General features: G+C 52.9%; 8 protein-coding genes across 11 annotated transcripts; all 8 read left to right on the top strand.

Moving 5' to 3' along the window:
* Nucleotides 1–1,775: 1,775 nt before the first annotated feature.
* Nucleotides 1,776–3,367, top strand: ABB37_03394 (hypothetical protein; the record flags this gene model as incomplete). The annotated part of the gene is made up of 1 exon (XM_015800721.1): nt 1,776–3,367. The coding sequence occupies exon 1, from the start codon at nt 2,279–2,281 to the stop codon at nt 3,365–3,367; it is 1,089 nt and encodes a 362-aa protein (XP_015660728.1). The 5' UTR covers nt 1,776–2,278.
* A 499-nt stretch (nt 3,368–3,866) lies between these two features.
* On the top strand, nt 3,867–6,187 carry ABB37_03393 (hypothetical protein; the record flags this gene model as incomplete). The annotated part of the gene is made up of 1 exon (XM_015800720.1): nt 3,867–6,187. The coding sequence occupies exon 1, from the start codon at nt 4,931–4,933 to the stop codon at nt 6,185–6,187; it is 1,257 nt and encodes a 418-aa protein (XP_015660727.1). The 5' UTR covers nt 3,867–4,930.
* A 1,281-nt stretch (nt 6,188–7,468) lies between these two features.
* ABB37_03392 (hypothetical protein) lies at nt 7,469–8,206 on the top strand (the record flags this gene model as incomplete). Its single annotated transcript, XM_015800719.1, has 1 exon — nt 7,469–8,206. Exon 1 carries the CDS (start codon nt 7,622–7,624, stop codon nt 8,204–8,206), a length of 585 nt encoding a protein of 194 aa, XP_015660726.1. The 5' UTR covers nt 7,469–7,621.
* A 1,364-nt stretch (nt 8,207–9,570) lies between these two features.
* Nucleotides 9,571–11,684, top strand: ABB37_03391 (putative mitochondrial asparaginyl-tRNA synthetase; the record flags this gene model as incomplete). Its single annotated transcript, XM_015800718.1, has 1 exon — nt 9,571–11,684. The coding sequence occupies exon 1, from the start codon at nt 9,663–9,665 to the stop codon at nt 11,682–11,684; it is 2,022 nt and encodes a 673-aa protein (XP_015660725.1). The 5' UTR covers nt 9,571–9,662.
* Nucleotides 11,685–12,678: 994 nt separating this feature from the next.
* On the top strand, nt 12,679–13,212 carry ABB37_03390 (putative clathrin coat assembly protein AP17; the record flags this gene model as incomplete). 3 transcript variants are annotated; one of them, XM_015800717.1, is made up of 1 exon in its annotated part: nt 12,679–13,212. In XM_015800717.1, exon 1 carries the CDS (start codon nt 12,781–12,783, stop codon nt 13,210–13,212), a length of 432 nt encoding a protein of 143 aa, XP_015660724.1. In that variant the 5' UTR covers nt 12,679–12,780. The 3 variants fall into 3 exon arrangements, with proteins under 3 accessions (XP_015660724.1, XP_015660723.1, XP_015660722.1); XM_015800716.1 differs by having other exon boundaries at nt 12,708–13,212; XM_015800715.1 differs by having other exon boundaries at nt 12,742–13,212.
* Nucleotides 13,213–13,777: 565 nt separating this feature from the next.
* Nucleotides 13,778–14,303, top strand: ABB37_03389 (hypothetical protein; the record flags this gene model as incomplete). 2 transcript variants are annotated; one of them, XM_015800714.1, is made up of 1 exon in its annotated part: nt 13,778–14,303. In XM_015800714.1, exon 1 carries the CDS (start codon nt 13,905–13,907, stop codon nt 14,301–14,303), a length of 399 nt encoding a protein of 132 aa, XP_015660721.1. In that variant the 5' UTR covers nt 13,778–13,904. The 2 variants fall into 2 exon arrangements, with proteins under 2 accessions (XP_015660721.1, XP_015660720.1); XM_015800713.1 differs by having other exon boundaries at nt 13,834–14,303.
* A 939-nt stretch (nt 14,304–15,242) lies between these two features.
* ABB37_03388 (hypothetical protein) lies at nt 15,243–15,568 on the top strand (the record flags this gene model as incomplete). Its single annotated transcript, XM_015800712.1, has 1 exon — nt 15,243–15,568. The coding sequence occupies exon 1, from the start codon at nt 15,317–15,319 to the stop codon at nt 15,566–15,568; it is 252 nt and encodes an 83-aa protein (XP_015660719.1). The 5' UTR covers nt 15,243–15,316.
* Nucleotides 15,569–16,308: 740 nt separating this feature from the next.
* On the top strand, nt 16,309–18,384 carry ABB37_03387 (hypothetical protein; the record flags this gene model as incomplete). The annotated part of the gene is made up of 1 exon (XM_015800711.1): nt 16,309–18,384. The coding sequence occupies exon 1, from the start codon at nt 16,429–16,431 to the stop codon at nt 18,382–18,384; it is 1,956 nt and encodes a 651-aa protein (XP_015660718.1). The 5' UTR covers nt 16,309–16,428.
* Between the last annotated feature and the right edge of the window lie 167 nt (nt 18,385–18,551).

Genomic DNA, 18,551 nt, shown 5'->3' with positions numbered 1-18,551 from the left:
GGGTTTTTATTATCATTCTATGTTAAAGCACTACTCGGTTGTTTCAAGTCGGCCCTTTCTTTTTTTAATAGTGTTGTTGTACACGCGCTACGTTTCATAGTAAAAAACAAACAAACATTTTTATATGCTAACCATTTACGCCTTATTCTGCTCGTAAGAAGTGTGTCGAAGGAAAGAAAAAAAAGCCAGTCGCCGAACACGACTGAAAAACTTTTTGTTGAATCTGCGGACCCGCATTCCCACCAGCGCGGTTCGCCGATCGTTTTTTTTTTTGGTTCCTCTTCAAAGAGAAGCGACGCGCTCAGGTCGCGGACCCGTTCCAAGGAGCCGAAGGAGAGCATTCCCTCTTTTTATCCTTCCTTTTTTTTTGCTGTTGCTTCTCAAAAGGGACCGTCCTGCTTCTCACATCTCTTTTTTCTTCTTCTTTCTTTCTCTTGTTTTAATAAAGTCGTGTTCGCTCGTTTGAAGTTTCTTTTTCTTTTTTTTTCTGTCACTTTCCATGCGAGAATACAGCGAACGGATGGCTTTGAGCAGATGGTGAACGCGGGCGTTTTCTTTCCCTTGTGTGATCTTCTTTCTTCTTCTCGCCTCACTTTGGCACAGAGAGAAAAAAGAGTTTTGCAACGTGACACCTCTTCTCTTTGTTGTACGCAGAGGAACTCACGCCGTTGTGGTTTTTTCGATGGCGACGGCGATACACAGTGCAAGGACGACTGCCATCCCCGGACCCAACGGCCACGATAAAAGGTTTTTTTTTTCAAAGTATGCGCTGTAGTAGGGTGGTGTTTGTGAGATAAAATGAGGGGAAGGTATAGCTAAGTGCTCAACACGCGTGAAAGCAGCAAGTGTATGCTACCGTAATGACACGAGGAAGGCGCGTCTTTGTCTTTATTGCCGTTTGTCGTCTCAACGCGTGAGGCGAAACTTTGTGGGTTTTTTTTTCTTTCTCCATCCTTTACCTTTTCTACTTCCTTACTGAGATCGCCTTCATTGTTTCTAATTGCTTTTCAGTGAAACCTAGACGTCCGCCGTTACGTGTTTGCCATCGCTCTTTCTCCGCGGTGCTTCTAATCTGTGCGTTGCACCTCTGCATCGCCTCTCTTGTCTGTCCGTCAACGCGACCGGGGAAGAAGGGAAATACGAACACACACACACACACCATAAAAAGCGTACTCCGCTACTGTCTTGTGTTTTCGTCTTCTATTTCCTGTTCTTTCTTTTCTTTTCTTTTTTTCTGTAAGTCTCCTACGAGACACCTCTGCGGTGCCGTTGCCGTTGAGTTTCTTCTTGCATCTACGATAAGTCGCTTTCCGTGTTGTGCGCTGGTGAAAGTAAAAGGTCGCTGTTTTACCAAAGAAACATAAACACAGACAAAGAGCCATAGTTATACGCGAAAGGAATTGGAATAGAGAAGAAGCAGAGTGAGAGGAGGGAAAGCAGCGAAGCGCAGGGGGAATCGTTTACTTCCCCTTCTCGCTGCCTTTTTTTTTGTGTGCTTCACGCCCAACAAAATGCAAAGGCGCTTGTCGACGAGGCAACTGAAGCTCAAGGGTAGAGCGACGCCCGGCCGGCGCATCTTTCAGTTCTTTCAAGTAGCGTCGCGTGGATGTCGTTGTGTACGTTGAGCGTGATCCCAATGCGCGGAAGATGACCAGCTTTCTTTTCCTCATTTCCTCTCCAACAGGTAAAAAGCAAAGTATCACCTGATGATTTTGCTGTTCATCTACCTGCATCGACTTCTTCTCGCTCTTTCTCTCCCCTTCTCATGGACTGCAGTTTTCTTCTTTTTTCTGAAGCGACTGCGGACTCCGTTTCTAGCGACGGTACAAAAGAAAGCGCTGCACACATACACACACTTCATCGGGGCGAGAAGGAAAACAAAGTAGAACTTCAGAGAACGTAAGCGAATCATAGAAGCCAGTGACTCACGTCATCACCGTAGAGGCTAAGCGTCAATTGCTCACGTTGGGCTCCTTTTTGTTGTTTTTCTTCTGCTGAATCTTAAAGAAAGGAAAAGAAAAACCTGCGAAGGCTCCATAGAAGGCACCCGACCTCGTTGGTAGCACTGGCAGTGACATCTAAACGTACTACTGGCAGCTAATCTGTTTACTTCCTTTGTGTTTCACGGAAGAAAGTAGAAGTCAATCAGAAGAGTAGAAGTCGAAATAGAGCATCGGTTAAGCAACACATTGAAGAAGTCATACACAATCGTTTTCTTTCACACGCACAACCCCTTCGCACCTACCCCCCCCCCTGCGAAGAAGAAACACGTGCTACGATGTCCTCCTCGCGCATGAAGCAAGGCGGCGACGAGGCCACGTACGATGAAACTATGGAAGCCACCTTCGACCCCGTTGACCAAGGCGAAGGAGAAGAGGAGGTCGTTTCCTACCTCATGCCGCGCCTCGCCGCCTACGCCTCCCGCTCCGCCTCCTCCTTGCTAGAGTCCGATGGAGATGAACAGGATAGCGTGAAAAACGAAGGTGATTCGACCCACGAGGCAAACGAGAAGGCGGAGGAAGATCGGACGGGGCACGTTCTGGCTGCGCGTGACAGCGGCGAGCGCTCCGCTGCGCACGTGACGGATGACGGAACTGCGGAGGAGTCTCGTGAGCGGATGAACAGTGAAGACAGCAGTAGTGTCGAGAAAACGGAAGGTGCCGCTGCTGTGCAGGCAGATGAGCAGGATGTGGCCTGCGCAGACAGCGGTGTGGACGACGACGTCCACGAGGAGGAGGAGGATGACACGTACAAGGTCGACAGTGATGCCGCTGAGGGCCGCGCCACCGCGTCCCACTACGCGACCGCCTTTGCGCACAGCCGTGTGAAGGAGCTCCTGAAGTACGAAGGCAGCTCCTCCATCGTGTCCAAGGACGCCGCGGCGGCTGCGTGTGAGGCGGTGGCGCTGCTGACGCGCGATCTCGTTGCCACGGCGGCGGCGGAGGCCACGCGCAGAAACCGCAGAACGCTGACGTACGACGACGTCGCACGCGTCGCGCAGCTGCTGGATCGATTTTCTTTCCTGGCGGATGTCGTGCCACCAGCGCCGTCGTCCTCCTCGGGCGCCAGCTTTGGCGCCGGCAAGTCCATTGTGGTGGGCAGTCACCTCCAGTCGTCGTCCGCTGCGGGTGGTGGTGGTGGTGGAAATAGCAGTCGCGGTGGGCCAAGGAAGAGGAATGTAGAGGCGTCGGCGCGCAGCAAGTCAGCGCAAGGGCGGGGACAAGGACCCACTGCTTCGGCGGTGGGGTCCGAGGTGAACGCTGCGGCACGCGCAAAGACGACACACGCGCGTGTGATGCACAGCGTGGCGTCTCCGCAGGTGCATCCGCAGCCGGGAGGCATGCGTCAAGCCACGTTGCGTTTCTAGTGACGGATAAGACGACCCAGGGCTGCTTCGTAGAGCGGCGGGCGTGGGATCGAACGGCAGCGTCGGCGGTGCTTTGTTTTTTAATTCTGTTTTGCAATACACTGCCGTTTGTCAGCATCCGCACCTGCGACGAACACCGCAGCTGGACTTTTCTCTCCTGTTTGTTTTTTCCAAAGCGTTATGTCTGAAGTACTCCTGCAAAAACAAAATCGAACACTTTGAGACGAAAAATCCCGCTTAATGGATGACAAGGATATGTTGCCTTTTTCGTTTTTGCTGTTTAGCGCTCTTACGAACAGAACGTTTTTCAAGGTCAAGCGAGGCAGTTGCTGCTTTGAAAAGGTGCATTACGTGCTTTCATCGTTGCAGAAACTCTTCTCCCACTTCCTCTTGTCTCGTCCACACCGTTCTTCGAACATGGTAAAACGCTTGCCGTCACAACTACTATACGCGCTGCCGCCAACGCTTCACACAAATTGAACTACCGCCATTACTTGCAGAGGATCAGGACCGTCATTTTTGTTATCTTGTTTTATTGCCACCACCGATCCAAGAACTGATCATCATTTCGTGTCTGCTTCGTCTTTCAACCCCCAAACCCTCTCCTTTTTTTCTTTCTCCTTTCCTTCACGGCACGGACTGGAGGCTTTGTGTCTTCAACTAACAACCGACCCTTTTTCCTTTAGTCTCTTTTTTTTTCCTCTGTTTTCTTTATCTCCCTGTTCCGGTTTTATATGTTGGAGTCGGTAATCGTACCGTTTAGCGCTTCTTTGTTCTCTCTCTTTCTCTTGCCTATAAACACGTTTACGAACGTTTCTCTCCTCTTCTTCTAACCACCTCGATCGCAGTAATAACAAAACAGCGATCTTCTCCTTTGCTTTGCTCTCTTGGTACTGTACAAATCGTCAAGCGTTCTCACCCCGATTCTCTGCGTCAGTATAGATATGTATTATTGACGTTAACTTTGGCTTTCCAATTTTTCCTTTTTTTGGTAAGTCGTGCGAATACCCACGACGAGGCTGTAAAAAAACCGAAAGGAGACGATAGGGCATTTTTTTGTGTTGTCAATCAACAGACAACTTTTTCCGGCTGCGAGTTTTTTCCGTTGCTGTGTAGATATATAGGTTTTAAGTGACCGGCCTATTGGACAGCAAAGAGGCGTTTGTTACGGCTTGCGCTGTCAAGCTCACCGCGATTGTCCAGGTATTCGCAAAACCAGCGGACAATCGCAGAATTGTTTTCAGCGAATGTGGGTGGGAAGGTGCAATCTGCATCGTTAAGTTCGTTTTTTTTTTCTTCTGTATAACTTTGTGTCGAGCCTTCTTGTTCTCTGTTTATCCTCTTTGTTTTTGGTGGTTCGTGCTCAGTTGTTGTGTGGCAGCGAGCTGCACCTTTGCGTGTACTGTGACAACAAGTGCGCAGGCAGGCAAGTAGAAAGGCAGAACGCAGTAGGAAGGAAATAAAGAACGAACGCCATCGGCAACCGCACATCTCTGTTTGTGCGACTTCTTTTTCTGTTTGTTTTTGCTTCGCTTCTCGTTTTTATTATTTTGTTTTCTGAGGATGAAGTCGCTCACGACGCCTCGCACGGATGCCTTGGCGGTGGTGCACGACATGTCCATCGACGAGCTGCGGCGCGAGTACGTCTCGCTCAAAAGCGCTGGGTACTCGCTCAGTGTCGAAGAAATCCACTTGCAGGACAAGATTGAAGTGCTGCGGGAGGAGTCGGTGCGGGCCGAGCTGAACGCGGAGATGAAAGAGGAGCAGATGTCGAACCAACTCTTCCGTCGCCTCGACGGGGCAGAGAAGGAGGTGCAGCACTACAAGGCGATGCTGCGGGAGGAGGAGAGCGAGGCGGAGGCCCTCACATCGCGCATTAAAAAGATGCGCAACGAAAAGAACGAAGTCGAGAACGTGTTGGAGGAGCGGCAGGAGTACTTGCTGATGAACCTGCAGCGCAAGCTCCTGGAGACGGCGCGAAAGAAGACCTCCGTCGAGCAGGAGCTTATGCAAGAGCAGCAACGCTATTTGGAAGTGCTGGTGACGAAGCTAGACGCCTTACGCGGTCGCAGCACAGCAGGCAACGCCGACGCCTCGAGTAGCGTGCGTCCGCCTTCTGCTGCCCCAGCGAGTGTGTTGTCGTTGTCGGGCACCGCCAGCACTGCAGCACCAGCAGTGCAGCCCGTCTCCTCCCTGACAAAGGAGAGTCCCACCGAGGCTGCTACGCCAGAGAAGGCGTCACGCGATGATGCAACCCCACCAGTTCCCGTGGCGCACCGAGCTTCCTTCTCCTTTAACAAAGGACCAGCGAAGGATGCCTCACTTTCCGGCACGCCACACTTGATGGCCACCACACCCAGTGCGCGCGCGAGTCTCTCCGGCACTCCACGATCGAGCGAGTCGACCCCGCTGTCCTCGCACCCGTCCGAAACTCATCAAGCCGTCGTCAGCCTCGAGCGGAAGCTGAATCAGCTGCTGCTCGAGCAGGCGAGCGCCATGCAGCGCACTTCGGCAACGGAGAAGGAGTGCGCAGAGCTGGGGGCGAAGCTGCGATCGGTGCAGGAGGCGACATTCCTTGTCCGCGCCCGCGCCGCCAAACTGAAGGAGGAGCTGAAGGAAGCACGCGCACGGCTTGCCGAAGCGAATTGCAACGCGGCCATCACGACCGCCGTTAGCAACACCTCTTTCGACGACAGCTTGTCGAGCGGCGCCAACCTGCGCTCTGTGGACCCGAGTGTTTCCATGTCGATGAGCAACCTTTCGCTGCGTGAGCGTACGCGTGAGCTGCTCTCATCGATTCCGCCGCCGCCGATGAACTAGGAAGGAATCAGCATATATCTATAAAGAGAATGATGTGTGAAGGTGAAAGGGACTTGCAACGACAAGACCGGGATCGTTTCGAAGTCGTTTTAGCCCTCCTCCTTTTTTTTTCTTTGTACGTCTCTCTTTCTCCTGGTAACGAGTGCATCGTTGTAGATGGCTGCTGATTCCTTCTGTGTGAACGCGTCCTTTCGAGTTTTTCCCCCTGCTCCTCTCTTTTTCTTTTTGTTTATTTGTGCTTACCAAATGCAACGCAACGCCTCCGCTTTTTTTGTTTTGGATTTATCGGTTCATTGTGTTTGCGCTTCTCGTTTTTGCAGTAGTTTCAAAAAGAAAAAATATGCGGCCTTTGACGGCGGTTTTTCTTCGACGTTAACGAGTTCTGTTTTGTCTGCCGCTTTCATATTTTTTCTTTCTGTTCCGACGGCAATGCTTTGTGGTGTACACAACGGAGTTGGCTTTCGTGGGCAGAGCAAAGAAGGAAAAAATGGGAAGAGGAAACGCACATTCTTTTTTTTTTCCATTCTTCCATTACATATTCGCCTCCTATTGCTTTCTTTTTCTTGCTGTTTCTTGCTGTTTCTTGTTGTTTCTTTTTTTTATTTTGGTGTTCTTTGTTGCCTCTGTTGTCTCTCCTGCCATGTCCCGTGGCAGGCATACTCGCCTTGATATCGTTTGTTATTTTGCCGTTGTTGCGGTGCTGGCCCTCCCCCCTCCTTACTTTTGTCTTCTTTCCTTTTCATTTGGAGTTCTTTCGCCTTCCTTCTTGCTAACATGTGGAGGTTTTACCACTTGTCCTTTTACTATTATGATTTTTCTTTTCTTTTCGTGGTCGTGTTGCCATGCATGGAGCTTTATCTCTTTCTGGGTCGTTGTGCTTGTCTTTCGCACGCACATAATAAAAAAAGGAGGTATGAACAGTTGCAAATTTGTATCACTACCCTGTTTTGTAGCGCACATGTGAGGTTGCCTATCGCTGCGGCCTCGCAACGCTTGCTGCTGTTGGTACCAGGAACAATTTTGATTGCGGCGGTAACTTGTATTTTTCTCGCTAAGGTACGTTTTGGCGAAGCAACTAGGAATGGCAGTTCGGCGAGCAACGCTGAGTTTGTCTTCCTTTGGTTCTCCATCTTCTTTTTCGGTGTCTTTCTGCTTAACGACGAACCTTTTCCTGTTCCTGTGCTCAACAAGAAGGGGACAGAGTGCAGCGCTGCGGCTCCCACCCTTTTCCTTTCATCTCTTCTCTCCTTCTCCACCATCTACCTGACAAACATCACCTCAGCACCAACGTATCCGCAACAGAGGCGCAGGAGGTCTCTCATCTTCTTTCTTTCCCCTCCCCCCCCCCCACCGCGGACCACGTGTTCCTTGGTCGCCATTTGACAGGCATTGAAGGGAAGGTCAGCAACAGCAGAAACCAAAAGAGTGCACCATATGTGGCAAAAGGCCACTCTGCTCAGCGGCGCCACGCTTAGGAATGGCGAGAGGGCGGACTACGCCGCTCGCTGCAATTTCATTCGTGAGGAGCGACACCTTCGGGCTCTTCTACGAGGAGAAGAAGAGCAGGCATGGCGCGACGCGTGTGATGCGTGGAGCGCGTCGCATCGCACTCTCTGCAGGCACGAAGAAAATGAACGTATTCGACAAGCGGCCGCCAGCAAAGAGCATTATTCTATTCAGCTTTATCGAAACCCCAATAGTCCGATGCCAACGCTGGATCCCATAAACGGACTGTTGCTGTACGATGGACTGCAAAGTCATTCCTTTCTCTCTGCATCGGCGTCCTGCTCCCCTCCGTTGGCACGTGAATTGTCCGATTTGTTGCTATGGGAGTGGGAGAACCGGGTAGACTTGGAGGCGTGGGAGAGCGGAGAACGGCGAGCCATGACGGTCGTCATGGGCTGCATCGTGGCAAAGCATTACAGTCGTGAGCACAAAGGACAAGAACGCACGTGTGAGGCAGCGCTCAACGGTGCCACCGTACTGGAGTGGAATTCATATCCTTCGTACGCCGTCTAAAAACAAGAAAAGTAATGTGATGAGGTGGCGGCTGCTATCGAAAAAGTGAAAAGAAATGAGAAGCCGATAACGCCCATCTGTCGAATCACAGACACACGCAACACACACCCACACAAACGTCGACGACAACAAATACTGCTGAATTGTACCTTTTTTTAAATCCTTTCTGGAACCAACTGATGTAGAACATACTCCCTTTTTTTTTGATTCTGCAGTTCATATTGTTTTACCGAGCTCACGCAAAGCAAAGGATAGAGAAAAAGAAGAGTGGCGAGCCGTTTTGTACTTGTTTACTTTCTGCTTCTGCTTCTGCGATAACGAGTGGCTTCGGTTACGTGATTGATGTCTTCCGAGTTTTCAAGAAAATGAAGATCGCTTTGTTTACCTCATATTCACTGCGCACCAGCTTGCTCATTTTCAACCTGGAACGTATCTTAAGCGGCGGTGCTCTGCAGGTGCACTAACATTGCATCGCGATCAATGCTTCGGTACCATCTATGCTGCACGCTTTCATGCGATCCCTCCATCATTTCCGCCGTACCTTTTTTTCTTTACTTCCTTCTTTTCTTTGTGGTTTTTACTGCTGCCACTTGGCTCGTCGTTTCATTTTTCTGTAGGATAATTGTTCATCACAGCGAAGAACGCGTTCTCTTTTTTCCGTATTACGTTGGAAATTGAATTGCAAAACGAAAGGCACTGGAGAAGGCGTTTGCTCTTCCTTATATGAAATTTCAGTCTTAGATTCATCAAAAAGAGCAGCAGCGAGCCGCAGTCAACGCCAATGTGTGGCGCCGGTGCAGCGCTAGCGCGCCTCACAGAAGCGGTGAACTGCTCAAGGAGGTTCCCGAGTGGCGGAGGTGGGTGGATGCGGAGACGACGACAACGACGAGCGAGCCTGACTTGTGCTGTGTACGCAAGCAACGCTTCTTGCACGGTACCAAGAAACATCGTTGCACTTCATGACGTGACGACGTCAGCGCCGTGGAGGGAGTGTACGGCGGTTCGGTTGGGTTCCGTGGTCGTCTCTTTAGAGTCCCGTGTGTCGGCACCGTGTTGGCGGTTCAGTGCACCTACCTGCCACTTTGTGCTGTCTTCGCTGTCTTCGCTGTCCTCGCTGTCCTCCGCACAGCACTCACTGCTGCGACTTCCAGCCAATGCAAGCGCGGCGGAGCACTGCGAGCCGTCGAGGTACTTTGCATCGCCTCGCTTGCCGCCCGTGCTGCCGTCGTTGTCGTCTTCGTCTCCCGTCTCCACTTTCCTGCTCTCTTTTCCTTCGCTTCGTTTTCCTTTGCTTCCGCCTTTGACCGTGGGCCGCGTTCGTCCTGGGCTCCGCGCACCGCTCCTACACTACCCTCTTTCCTCGAGCACCACCGCGCACAACGCTCTCCACGTTGCACGGAGAAGCTCTTCTGTTTATCACAGCAATAAACCTCTTTTATCGAGTAAATCCAGAAGGATGGAGAGCGAGCAGGAGCGTGCGGCTGCCGTCGCGCAGTTGAAGTCGATCGTCGGGCTGGACGATAAGGGCGCCAAGGATCTGTCCACCAAGCAGGAGCGCGTCGCGGACCTGCTGGCGTTCTTCGCTCAGCACAACGTGGGCGAGAGCTCGCCGCGCGACCACAAGGTCATGCTCTTCAGCGTGTGGACGAAGGTGAAGAAACCGGTCCACCGCGACCCCGTCGCCAGCTTCGTGCTCGAGGGCAAGCTGGACAGCACGCAGAAGGTGGACGCCGCCATCAAGTTTGTGAACGCCTCCGATGCGGACGAGGTCGATGCCGCGGCCATGTCAGCCGAGTGCGGCGTCGGCGTGGAGGTGTCGGAGGCGGAGGTGGAGAACGCCGTCGCTGCGGCCCTCGCTGCGGAGGACAAAGGGACACTCAAGACGAAGTGGGAGAAGAATGAGAATATGCTGCTGGGCCAGATGCGCCGCGTTGCCGCGTTGCGCTGGGCCGACGTCGAGCACGTGCGTGCGGCGCTCAAGAAGCTCGTGCCGGAGCTGATCAAGAACGTCGTGACGGAGACGGCGGCGCCGGCCGCGTCGGAGGCGAAGGAGGCGGCGGAGGCGGCAGAGGCGGCTGCGAAGAAGGATGTGAAGGTGTGCCCGCAGAACGCCGACTTCCGCGTCGTCGCGCAGGGCCTCCCCCGCTCCCCGATCGGGGAGTTGCCCTCGCACAAGGAGGGCACCTCGCTTTACATCATCGGCTGGGCCCACCGCGTGCGTCACCAGTCCCGCATGTCCTTCGTGGTGCTCCGCGACGGGTCGGGTTTCATTCAGTGCGTGTTCGACGGCGCCACGGAGCCCTTCCACCGCGAGTCCTGCGTGGCGATCCGCGGCACCCTCAAGTACGAGCCGAAGGCGAAGTCGGAGCTGCAACCGCCAATGGAGCTGCACGTCGACGAGTACGCCGTTGTGGGCCCGTCGGACGGCGCGATTGAGACGATCATCACTGCCGAGAGCTCCGTGGATAAGCTGTACGACCAGCGCCACATCGTCCTGCGCGGCTCGGTGGCGCCCTCGGTGATGAAGGTGCGCCACGAGCTGCTGCGGGCCTTCCGCGAGTACTTCTGGTCCCGCAAGTACTACGAGGTGACGCCGCCGACGCTCGTGCAGACGCAGGTGGAGGGCGGCTCGACCCTCTTCGACGTGCTCTACTATGGCGAGAAGGCCTTCCTGACGCAGTCCTCGCAGCTGTACCTGGAGACGGCGACGGCGTCGATGGGCAACGTGTACTGCATCCTGCCGAGCTACCGCGCCGAAAAGTCTAAGACGAAGCGGCATTTGAGCGAGTTCACCCACATGGAGGCGGAGTACGACGTGTGCACGTTTGAGGACCTGTTGAACCATCTGGAGGACATGATCTGCACGGTGGTCCGCACCGTCGTCGAGCGCGCGGGTGACTTAATCGCCATGTTGAACCCCGAGCAGCTGATCAACCCGGCCGGCAACCTTCACGACCCGGCGAACTACAAGTTCACGCCGCACCGCCCTTTCCGCCGTCTGCGCTACTCCGACGCGATCAAGTTCTGTAACGCGAACGGCATCCTGAACACGGAGACAGGCAAGCCCTTTGAGTTTGGTGAGGACATCACCGACCAGCCGGAGCGTGCGATGGTGGCGAAGCTCGGCGAGTTCGTCCTCATGACCCACTTCCCTGCTCAGATGAAGTCGTTCTACATGCAGCGCGACCCTGAAGACAACACGTTGACGGAGTCGGTGGATGTTCTGGGCCCCGGCATTGGCGAGATCGTGGGCGGCTCGATGCGTATGCACAACTACGAGGAGCTGATGGAGGCGTACAAGCGCGAAGGCCTCGATCCCTCCACCTACTACTGGTACACGGACCAGCGCCGATTCGGTGGGGCCCCGCACGGCGGCTTTGGCCTCGGTGTGGAGCGGCTGCTCGTGTGGATGTTGAACCTGGATAGCGTGAAGGACGCCTGTTTGTTCCCGCGTTACATGGGCCGCTGCAAGCCGTAAGCAAAAATGAAGGCATTGACAACACGTGAAGCTCGAGTATGCAGAGAGATGGAAAATGCGCATTTTTGCGGCGTCGTAGAAGTTTGACGTGGGCTTTTTTTCTTTCTTTTTTAAAAATTCAGAGCAGTGAGCTCTTATTCTGGTTCTTCTTTTTATTATTAATATTGCCAAGGCGGTTACAGGGCTGAAAACAAGCCTTTCTGCGCTGTGATGCCACAGCAAGCGAAAGAAAACGAAGCGGCAAACGTGGAGCGCCATTACCGTTGTTGCTACTATTGTTTTTTTCATTTCCGTTTTAAACGACGCGAGACGACTCTCCTGATTCTGACTATTTGGATAACCGAGACACACAATCAAGAATAACAAAAGAAAAGGATTGTGCGCATTGCGCTTGTTCTCCGTTCCACTGTCTGCAGGGGGAACGTTGGGCTTTCACACACACTCACACACACAACGCACAAAATTGAAGGCAGTGTGTTACTTTTCATTTGCCTTTTACTTAAATAATATCGAAGATAAAGGCTTTGGTGACCTTCCTATGATCGTATGAAAGTTGGGTTTTTTTTTTTGCAGAAGGAAATTGTTTTGTATACTGTCTGCGTGGTGTGGTGTTTGTGTAGACATCCGAGGTTGTTTTTGTTTTTGCCAATTATTCGATGATTTTTAATTTATGTTCGCAGCAGTTGAACTTAAACATATATATTGAGGAATCATAAAGTTAAACAACGGAACTTCAAAGAAAAAGGATCCCGCAACGCTGTGGATGCCTTCATACGCGAGGCCGTTGTTTTAAAAGAATGCATGGCGCTGGTGTCGTATCAATTGGAGAAAGGCGAGAGAGAAGCCATTTCACCGCTGTGCGCTTTGTGCCTATATACTCCGCTGCTTTTCTTGTCTCTCTTGTGCTTGCGAAGATTCCTGAGAAAGCGGCAGCTATTCTCCTTCAGTCCATGCCACTTCATCACTTACCTTCTCGTATCTTTGAATCTGCCTAGGCGCTGGGCCTTTTCATTTTGATTTCTAGCGTCTGTTGCCTGCTTGTGAGCATCACCAAAAAGAAAAGAAAACAGAAATTGTTTTAAGGAGCGGATCAACAATGATTCACTTTGTTCTTCTTCAGAACCGGATGGGCAAGACTCGCCTCGCGAAGTTCTACATCCCCGTAGATGACGCAGGTCAGGAGCGAATCAAGCGTGAGGTACACGCGATCGTCAACACCCGCGATTCCCGCTCCACCAACTTCGTCTCGTATGAGAACATCAAACTCGTGTATCGCCGCTACGCCGGTCTCTTTTTTACGTTGGGACTGGACCAGGAGGACAACGACCTCGTATACGTCGAGCTTATTCATCTTCTGGTGGAAGTGCTGGATATGTTCTTCAAGGACGTCTGTGAGCTGGACCTCGTCTTCAACTTCCACAAGGTGTTCATGATCATTGACGAGATGATCACCGGGGGCGAGATTCAGGAAGTGTCGCGTCCCGTCATCCTCCAGCGTCTACAGGAGCTGGAGATTTCCAGCAAATGAGGCGTGGGATGGAAAAGGAGAAAAGACGGCGAAGAACTTCTTGGTGTTCGAGTCACTGCTGTACGCCTTTTTATCTGTTTTGTTTGGCTCAGGGAGGGAGGGGGGAGGCAGTGGATTCTGCCTTTTATCTTTCTATCGAGAGCCCCGTTAGCTTTTCTTTTCTCACTTGATCTTGCTTTCATTGCTTCTCTTTCGTGGCCTGTGTGCCGAGACAACAGAGAATCTTTACAGAACGGACGAGGAGAAGCAGGAGCACTCTTCCTGAGATGAGATCAGCGCGTTATGGGTGCTGGGTTCTGGCTCGCATTGCCTCTCGAACTGCTCTTTTATATCGTCTTGTCAACGATGCCGCTGTGATTCACGGTGGAGTAGATTTCCACTGACGAGCCGTTGGCATCTTGTTTCATCAAGTCAGTGGGAAGCGCTGTGCGTTACATCGTCTTCGCCTGAACAGAGACACTGTTTAACGTGTCTTGCGCCTAACAAAGGCACCAGGTGACGTACGTGCTTCTCGCCACTGGGCATTCCTCGCACTTTCCTCCCTCTTCCCGTTGTGAGACTCCTAGCACGGCTAACTCGTGTTGACGCACTGTTTCCTGTCAACAACAACCAAAAATTTCAGCAATCTGGATCTGTTTCTTACCCTCTTAAAGTCAGGAAGAATCTTTAAAAAATATTTATACATCTCACTGATGACCGCCGGTAGTGTGATCTTTTACCTGGGGGTGCTCATGCTCGTGCACGCAGTGTACATGGCGTACTCGATTCGGGAGCAGCTCCAATCACTGCACCACGGTCGTAGCTACGTCCCCGCAGTAAACTTCGGGGGCCTTAGCTTGCCGGTGACCACGATGATGATTCCCATTACCGTAGAGGTGCTGGCTGGTACCGTGATGGGCATCGTCGGGTTTGTGCAGCGCAATAAACTCCACAAGGCGCGCTTGTCGGATGTGACGAGGTACATGCGCTATGACCACCAGCTGAACACCGGCGTTGGCTTCGTCCACTTCAACCACCGCGGCACCGTCGCGTGCAGGAAGGATGAGCTGGATGAAAGCCAGAAACCCATGGCACAGAAGAAGTCGGACTAAGATGGCTGAGGCGTGATAGCCACGTAGAAGAGAAACAATGCGTATTTCGTACGGGTGCATTCGTTGGTGTGATGGAGGGTGAAGGTCGAGATGCGAGAGTGCGACGAAGGGGCGCGGAATGGGGGAGATGGAAACGAGCACGTATTTGGAGGCGGTGTGTCATGTTTGACCTTCTCGGTCACGAGAGTCGTGAGCGTACGAGAACGCGTAGCAGCGTTACCCTAAATCAGGCTCTGAAAAGGTGTCTTACGTTGTGAATTCCCTTTTTGTAGTTCACGACGACCACGCCATTGCACTGACAGCCGGGTTTTTTTCTTCTTCATTTACACGCAGTGTGGTGTTTTTCCACGGTGACGTTTTGCTTCATGTTTGTTTCTCGTAGCTGGTTTGTTTGTCTCTCTTTTTCCGTTCCCCGTAGGAGACGCGGTTCCTCCGTTATTCCTGCCGTAAGTATTAAAGAAATCTCATTTAATTGTATCCCCCGAAAAGAAGATGAATCTCGTTCGGAATTTTTCGGTGTGTGCTGGTGCGGTAGACAACGCGGGCGACGGTGCCGGCATCGTCTCTCGTCGTTCGCAACAAGGGTAATGCTTGGTGAGAAGTGTGAATGCTGGGCGAAAACACTTCCAAGCAACGGCCGACTGTCAAGTGTACAACGATTTACTGCATTCCGATCTGTATTGTACGTGCAGGGGATTTCAAAGCTGTCCCGTTGTAGAGCGTTGACGGATGCACGTTGCTGATGCCAACACGGCCTTTTCGTTCCCGATGATTTTTCCGCACTTCTCTTATCAGTGCCGAAGAGCGATGCAGCGGGATCTTCTTTTGATTTTTTTCATCGGCTCTCCTCCTTCATGTTATTCTTCTTTTCATTTCTCTGATCACTAAAAAACGACTGTATACGGTCGTCATTCCCGCTCTCGACACAATTCTCACGCAGGTACACGTCTTCTGTTTTCCTTTCCTCTTTTGGATATACGCTCCCCGTCGTCCTCTCAGAGGTCAAGTGGAGGATGCTGAGGCGATCGCTGACGTGTTACTACAGCGGCCTTATTGGCCAGGCTACGCCAGTCCTTCTAGGCAACAAGGGTGGTACGCCAAAGCGGAAGAAGAATCCGATGCAGCTGCGCCGCAAGACGTATGGGCTGCATTTTAAGGAGCGCTACTTAAAACTAGAGGAGTGGTACTACTGCCCGTTGTGTGCAGAGCCGAAGAGGCAGGGAGAGTGGTGTCGGCGAGAAGAATGTCGCCAGATAAAGCCGTAGGGAACGGAGGCAGTTCTCTCCTGATGGAGTCTCGTCCTGTACCGTTTCGTGTGGTGTTTGGTGTTTGGCGTTGATGGGCGGTTCTTGCGTGAACTGTTCAGTTTCCCTTTGTTGTCTGCGCCTCTTATTACTTCGCTGTTGTCGGGCACGATACACCTCACCGTGACATCTTCGTCAGAACACCGCATTTTGCGAACTATAATGGTTTGCAAAACTCTTGGTTTTTGAGCGTTGATGTGCGTGCGTGCGTTGATGCCTTGGCTTGTTTTGATGACGTTCGGTTTCACATCTTTCTCGATCTGCACGTAATACCAAAAACGAAAATCAATACCAGAAAGATGTGCAGCGGCAGATGTGTCGAAAGTTCTAAAGATGTGTCGCAATATGTCCGAGACACTTTTTTAGCGGACATCTCTGGATAGCTTTCATTTTCTCTCGCGCGCAGTAGATCTTGACGCAGAGCAGTGTAACCTGCGCCATGAGAGCAAAATAATAATAATAATGCTGCAACACCGTTCGGCGGTTGTCAGCAACGTATGCTTTGGTTGTTATATATATGTGGAAAGCGCCCCCTTTCTGCGGTGAGGGTGGGGAGCCTTCCGTTGGAAAAAGCTTGTCGCTCTTCACAGCTGCGAACTTTGTAAAAGCAACTCGAGAAAAGTATAAAGGCTTTTTCTTTTTTAGCTAATCTTCTGCCCTTCTCTCGCTTTGTCGACGATTTCTGATGTGCAATTCAAACAGTGCAAAATACGCGGCGAGCGCAGTAAACCGGCGGAGAGTTCATCAGCGCTATTATTCATTATTATTTGTAGTGTTTTGTATGTAATCTACCGGAAGAAGCAGACAAAATAGAAAAAAAAATGCAGCAGATATTTGCTGACGAGGCAGCGAGTCAGTCTCCAAAGCCCCTCATAAGCTTTCCACTGCCGAGTGACGTGCATCTCCTTTCTAGTGAGGGTCTTGCGTCGACCAGAAAGCGCCACCGCAGTCTTTCACAGGAAGAGGAATCTACGGACGCCACCGCCCCGTCTCCTCTGACGCAAGAAGATTGCAAAGCCCTCAGGCGGTTCATCGAGTATGGCGATCAGCCCATGACCGCTGTAGAATTTTTTCAGAGGACCACAGGGCACCGGTCCACGCCAGCGCAAGTTTTCACGAGCGGTACGGCGGTGTCGCGCTTGTCGGTGCCCCTTCCCTATCAGTGGTGCTCTGCGGCCCTGCAGCAGACGCTGTCCCTCTTGTGCCGCGTCATTCGCCTTGACACGGCTTCGTTTTACCTGCAGCCCGCTTCGACGGCAGAAGCCCTCTCCGGTGCACCATTCGCTGCCTCTCTCGAAGGAGCAGCGGCGCCAACGGTGCGCGTCACGACATTGGAGTTGTACTGCCGATTCCAGGCGCTGGAGTTAGAGTTCGAGGACGTCGTGCTGCGTGCGCAGTCCGTCACACAGGCAGACGGTGTGCCAGAGGCCCTCACGCAGCGCGCGCGTGCCGATGTCGAAGAAACGGTGCGCTGCATCGAGGACGGGGTGAACTCGCTGGAGGCGACACTGATCGAGATGCTTCTTCACATAGAGGACCCGCGACAGGCGAAGGAAGATGGTGCCATCCGCGGGGCGTCTGCGGGCAACGGCACCAAAATGAATGCGGGTACTGCCGCTGCCCCTTCCTTAGCGTACGTGGCGGGCATTCTGCGTGACCTTCCAGGTGTTTTTCACTTGGAGCAGTGGCCTGCTCGCTTTATCTGTGAGACGGAGGCCAACAAGCTGCCACCCACCGCGTCTTCCTCCTCCGCACCGCCCCGGCTGCAACACGAGCAGCAACCGCCGTCACCTGGAAGCGTTGCTGCCGCACTGTTGTCGGGTGGAAGTGTGGTGCGTGCGTCAGCGTCCGACACGGCGGGACACACCGAGGTGATTCCCTTTCCTTCAGCTGCCGCCTACCGCGCACAGGTGGGAGGTGCTACCACGTCCCTCGCGCTGCAAAGCCTGCTGGACATTAGCAAAGCTGATGTGTGGAACATTTTCGGTGTGGCCGCCGCCTCTCCGATCAGCCGCCTGGCCGCACTCGAGAAGCTGGAAAACGCTTCACAGGGTCGTACGCTGAACGATGTGTGGAACGCGGCTCCACCGGCTCGTCCCGCGCTGGACATCGAGCAGCTGGAGTTCAAGGACATCTTGGTGCGGGCGTGGAATCACGGTTACAGCCTGCTCGGTCTGCGCCGCCTGTGTTTTGAGATGCAGGCGCTCTTTTATCAGTATGTGGCTCGTGTCACGACGGCAGCTCCGCCCGCCAGCAGCCACGCGACACGGCAGGAGATCTATGAGCTGTGGTGCCAGTGGCAGTGGACGGTGCAACGTCTTTTTCAGGGCTTCATGATGAAGGTGACGGGTGGTGCCCCTTCATTGAAAGAAACCGGCGCCGTCCGTGACAGCCGGTGCAAATACGGTGGTGATGCCGACCTGAACGCGTGTGCGCTGCTGCGCCGGCACGCGTCGTTGGGCAGTGCACTGGCGGAGGTGCAGCACATCGCCTTGCGTGTCGTCACAAAACTGCAAGCGGTGGACGCAAAAGGCTGGTTTGCTGTCCCGGCGTTTGACCTTGTGAATGTGGACTTCACCAGTGTCCGGTACTGGGTGATGAGCCCGTCCTTCGCGCCCAAGTCGCGCCGTGAGGCCTACCGCGCGCTGTGTCGGGTGCTGGAGCGCATGGTGGACAGCTGCGTGCACAAGTACGGACCTACACACCCTTTTAGCGACGTCATCACAAACGTGCGTCAGCAGCTCGTAGATGTAGCTCGCGCCGAAGGTCTTCTGTAAATGCTGCCATATCGTGAGAGCAGCACGTGTGTCTGTGCGTGCAGAAGCGTGCCGTGTGTTCGAGCGCAGCTATTCCCGCTGTCGCAGGTGGCGTTGAGGTAATACGTTGAAAAGCGTTTGCTGCTGTACGAACATGCACGCCTTGTCTTGTTTCGAGCTTCCTTTCT

This window comes from Leptomonas pyrrhocoris (assembly GCF_001293395.1).
Source record: "Leptomonas pyrrhocoris isolate H10 chromosome Unknown, whole genome shotgun sequence".
NCBI lineage: Eukaryota > Euglenozoa > Kinetoplastea > Trypanosomatida > Trypanosomatidae > Leptomonas > Leptomonas pyrrhocoris.
The sequence above is the reverse complement of the archived record's forward strand: the minus strand, read 5'-3'. Positions and strand labels throughout refer to the sequence as shown.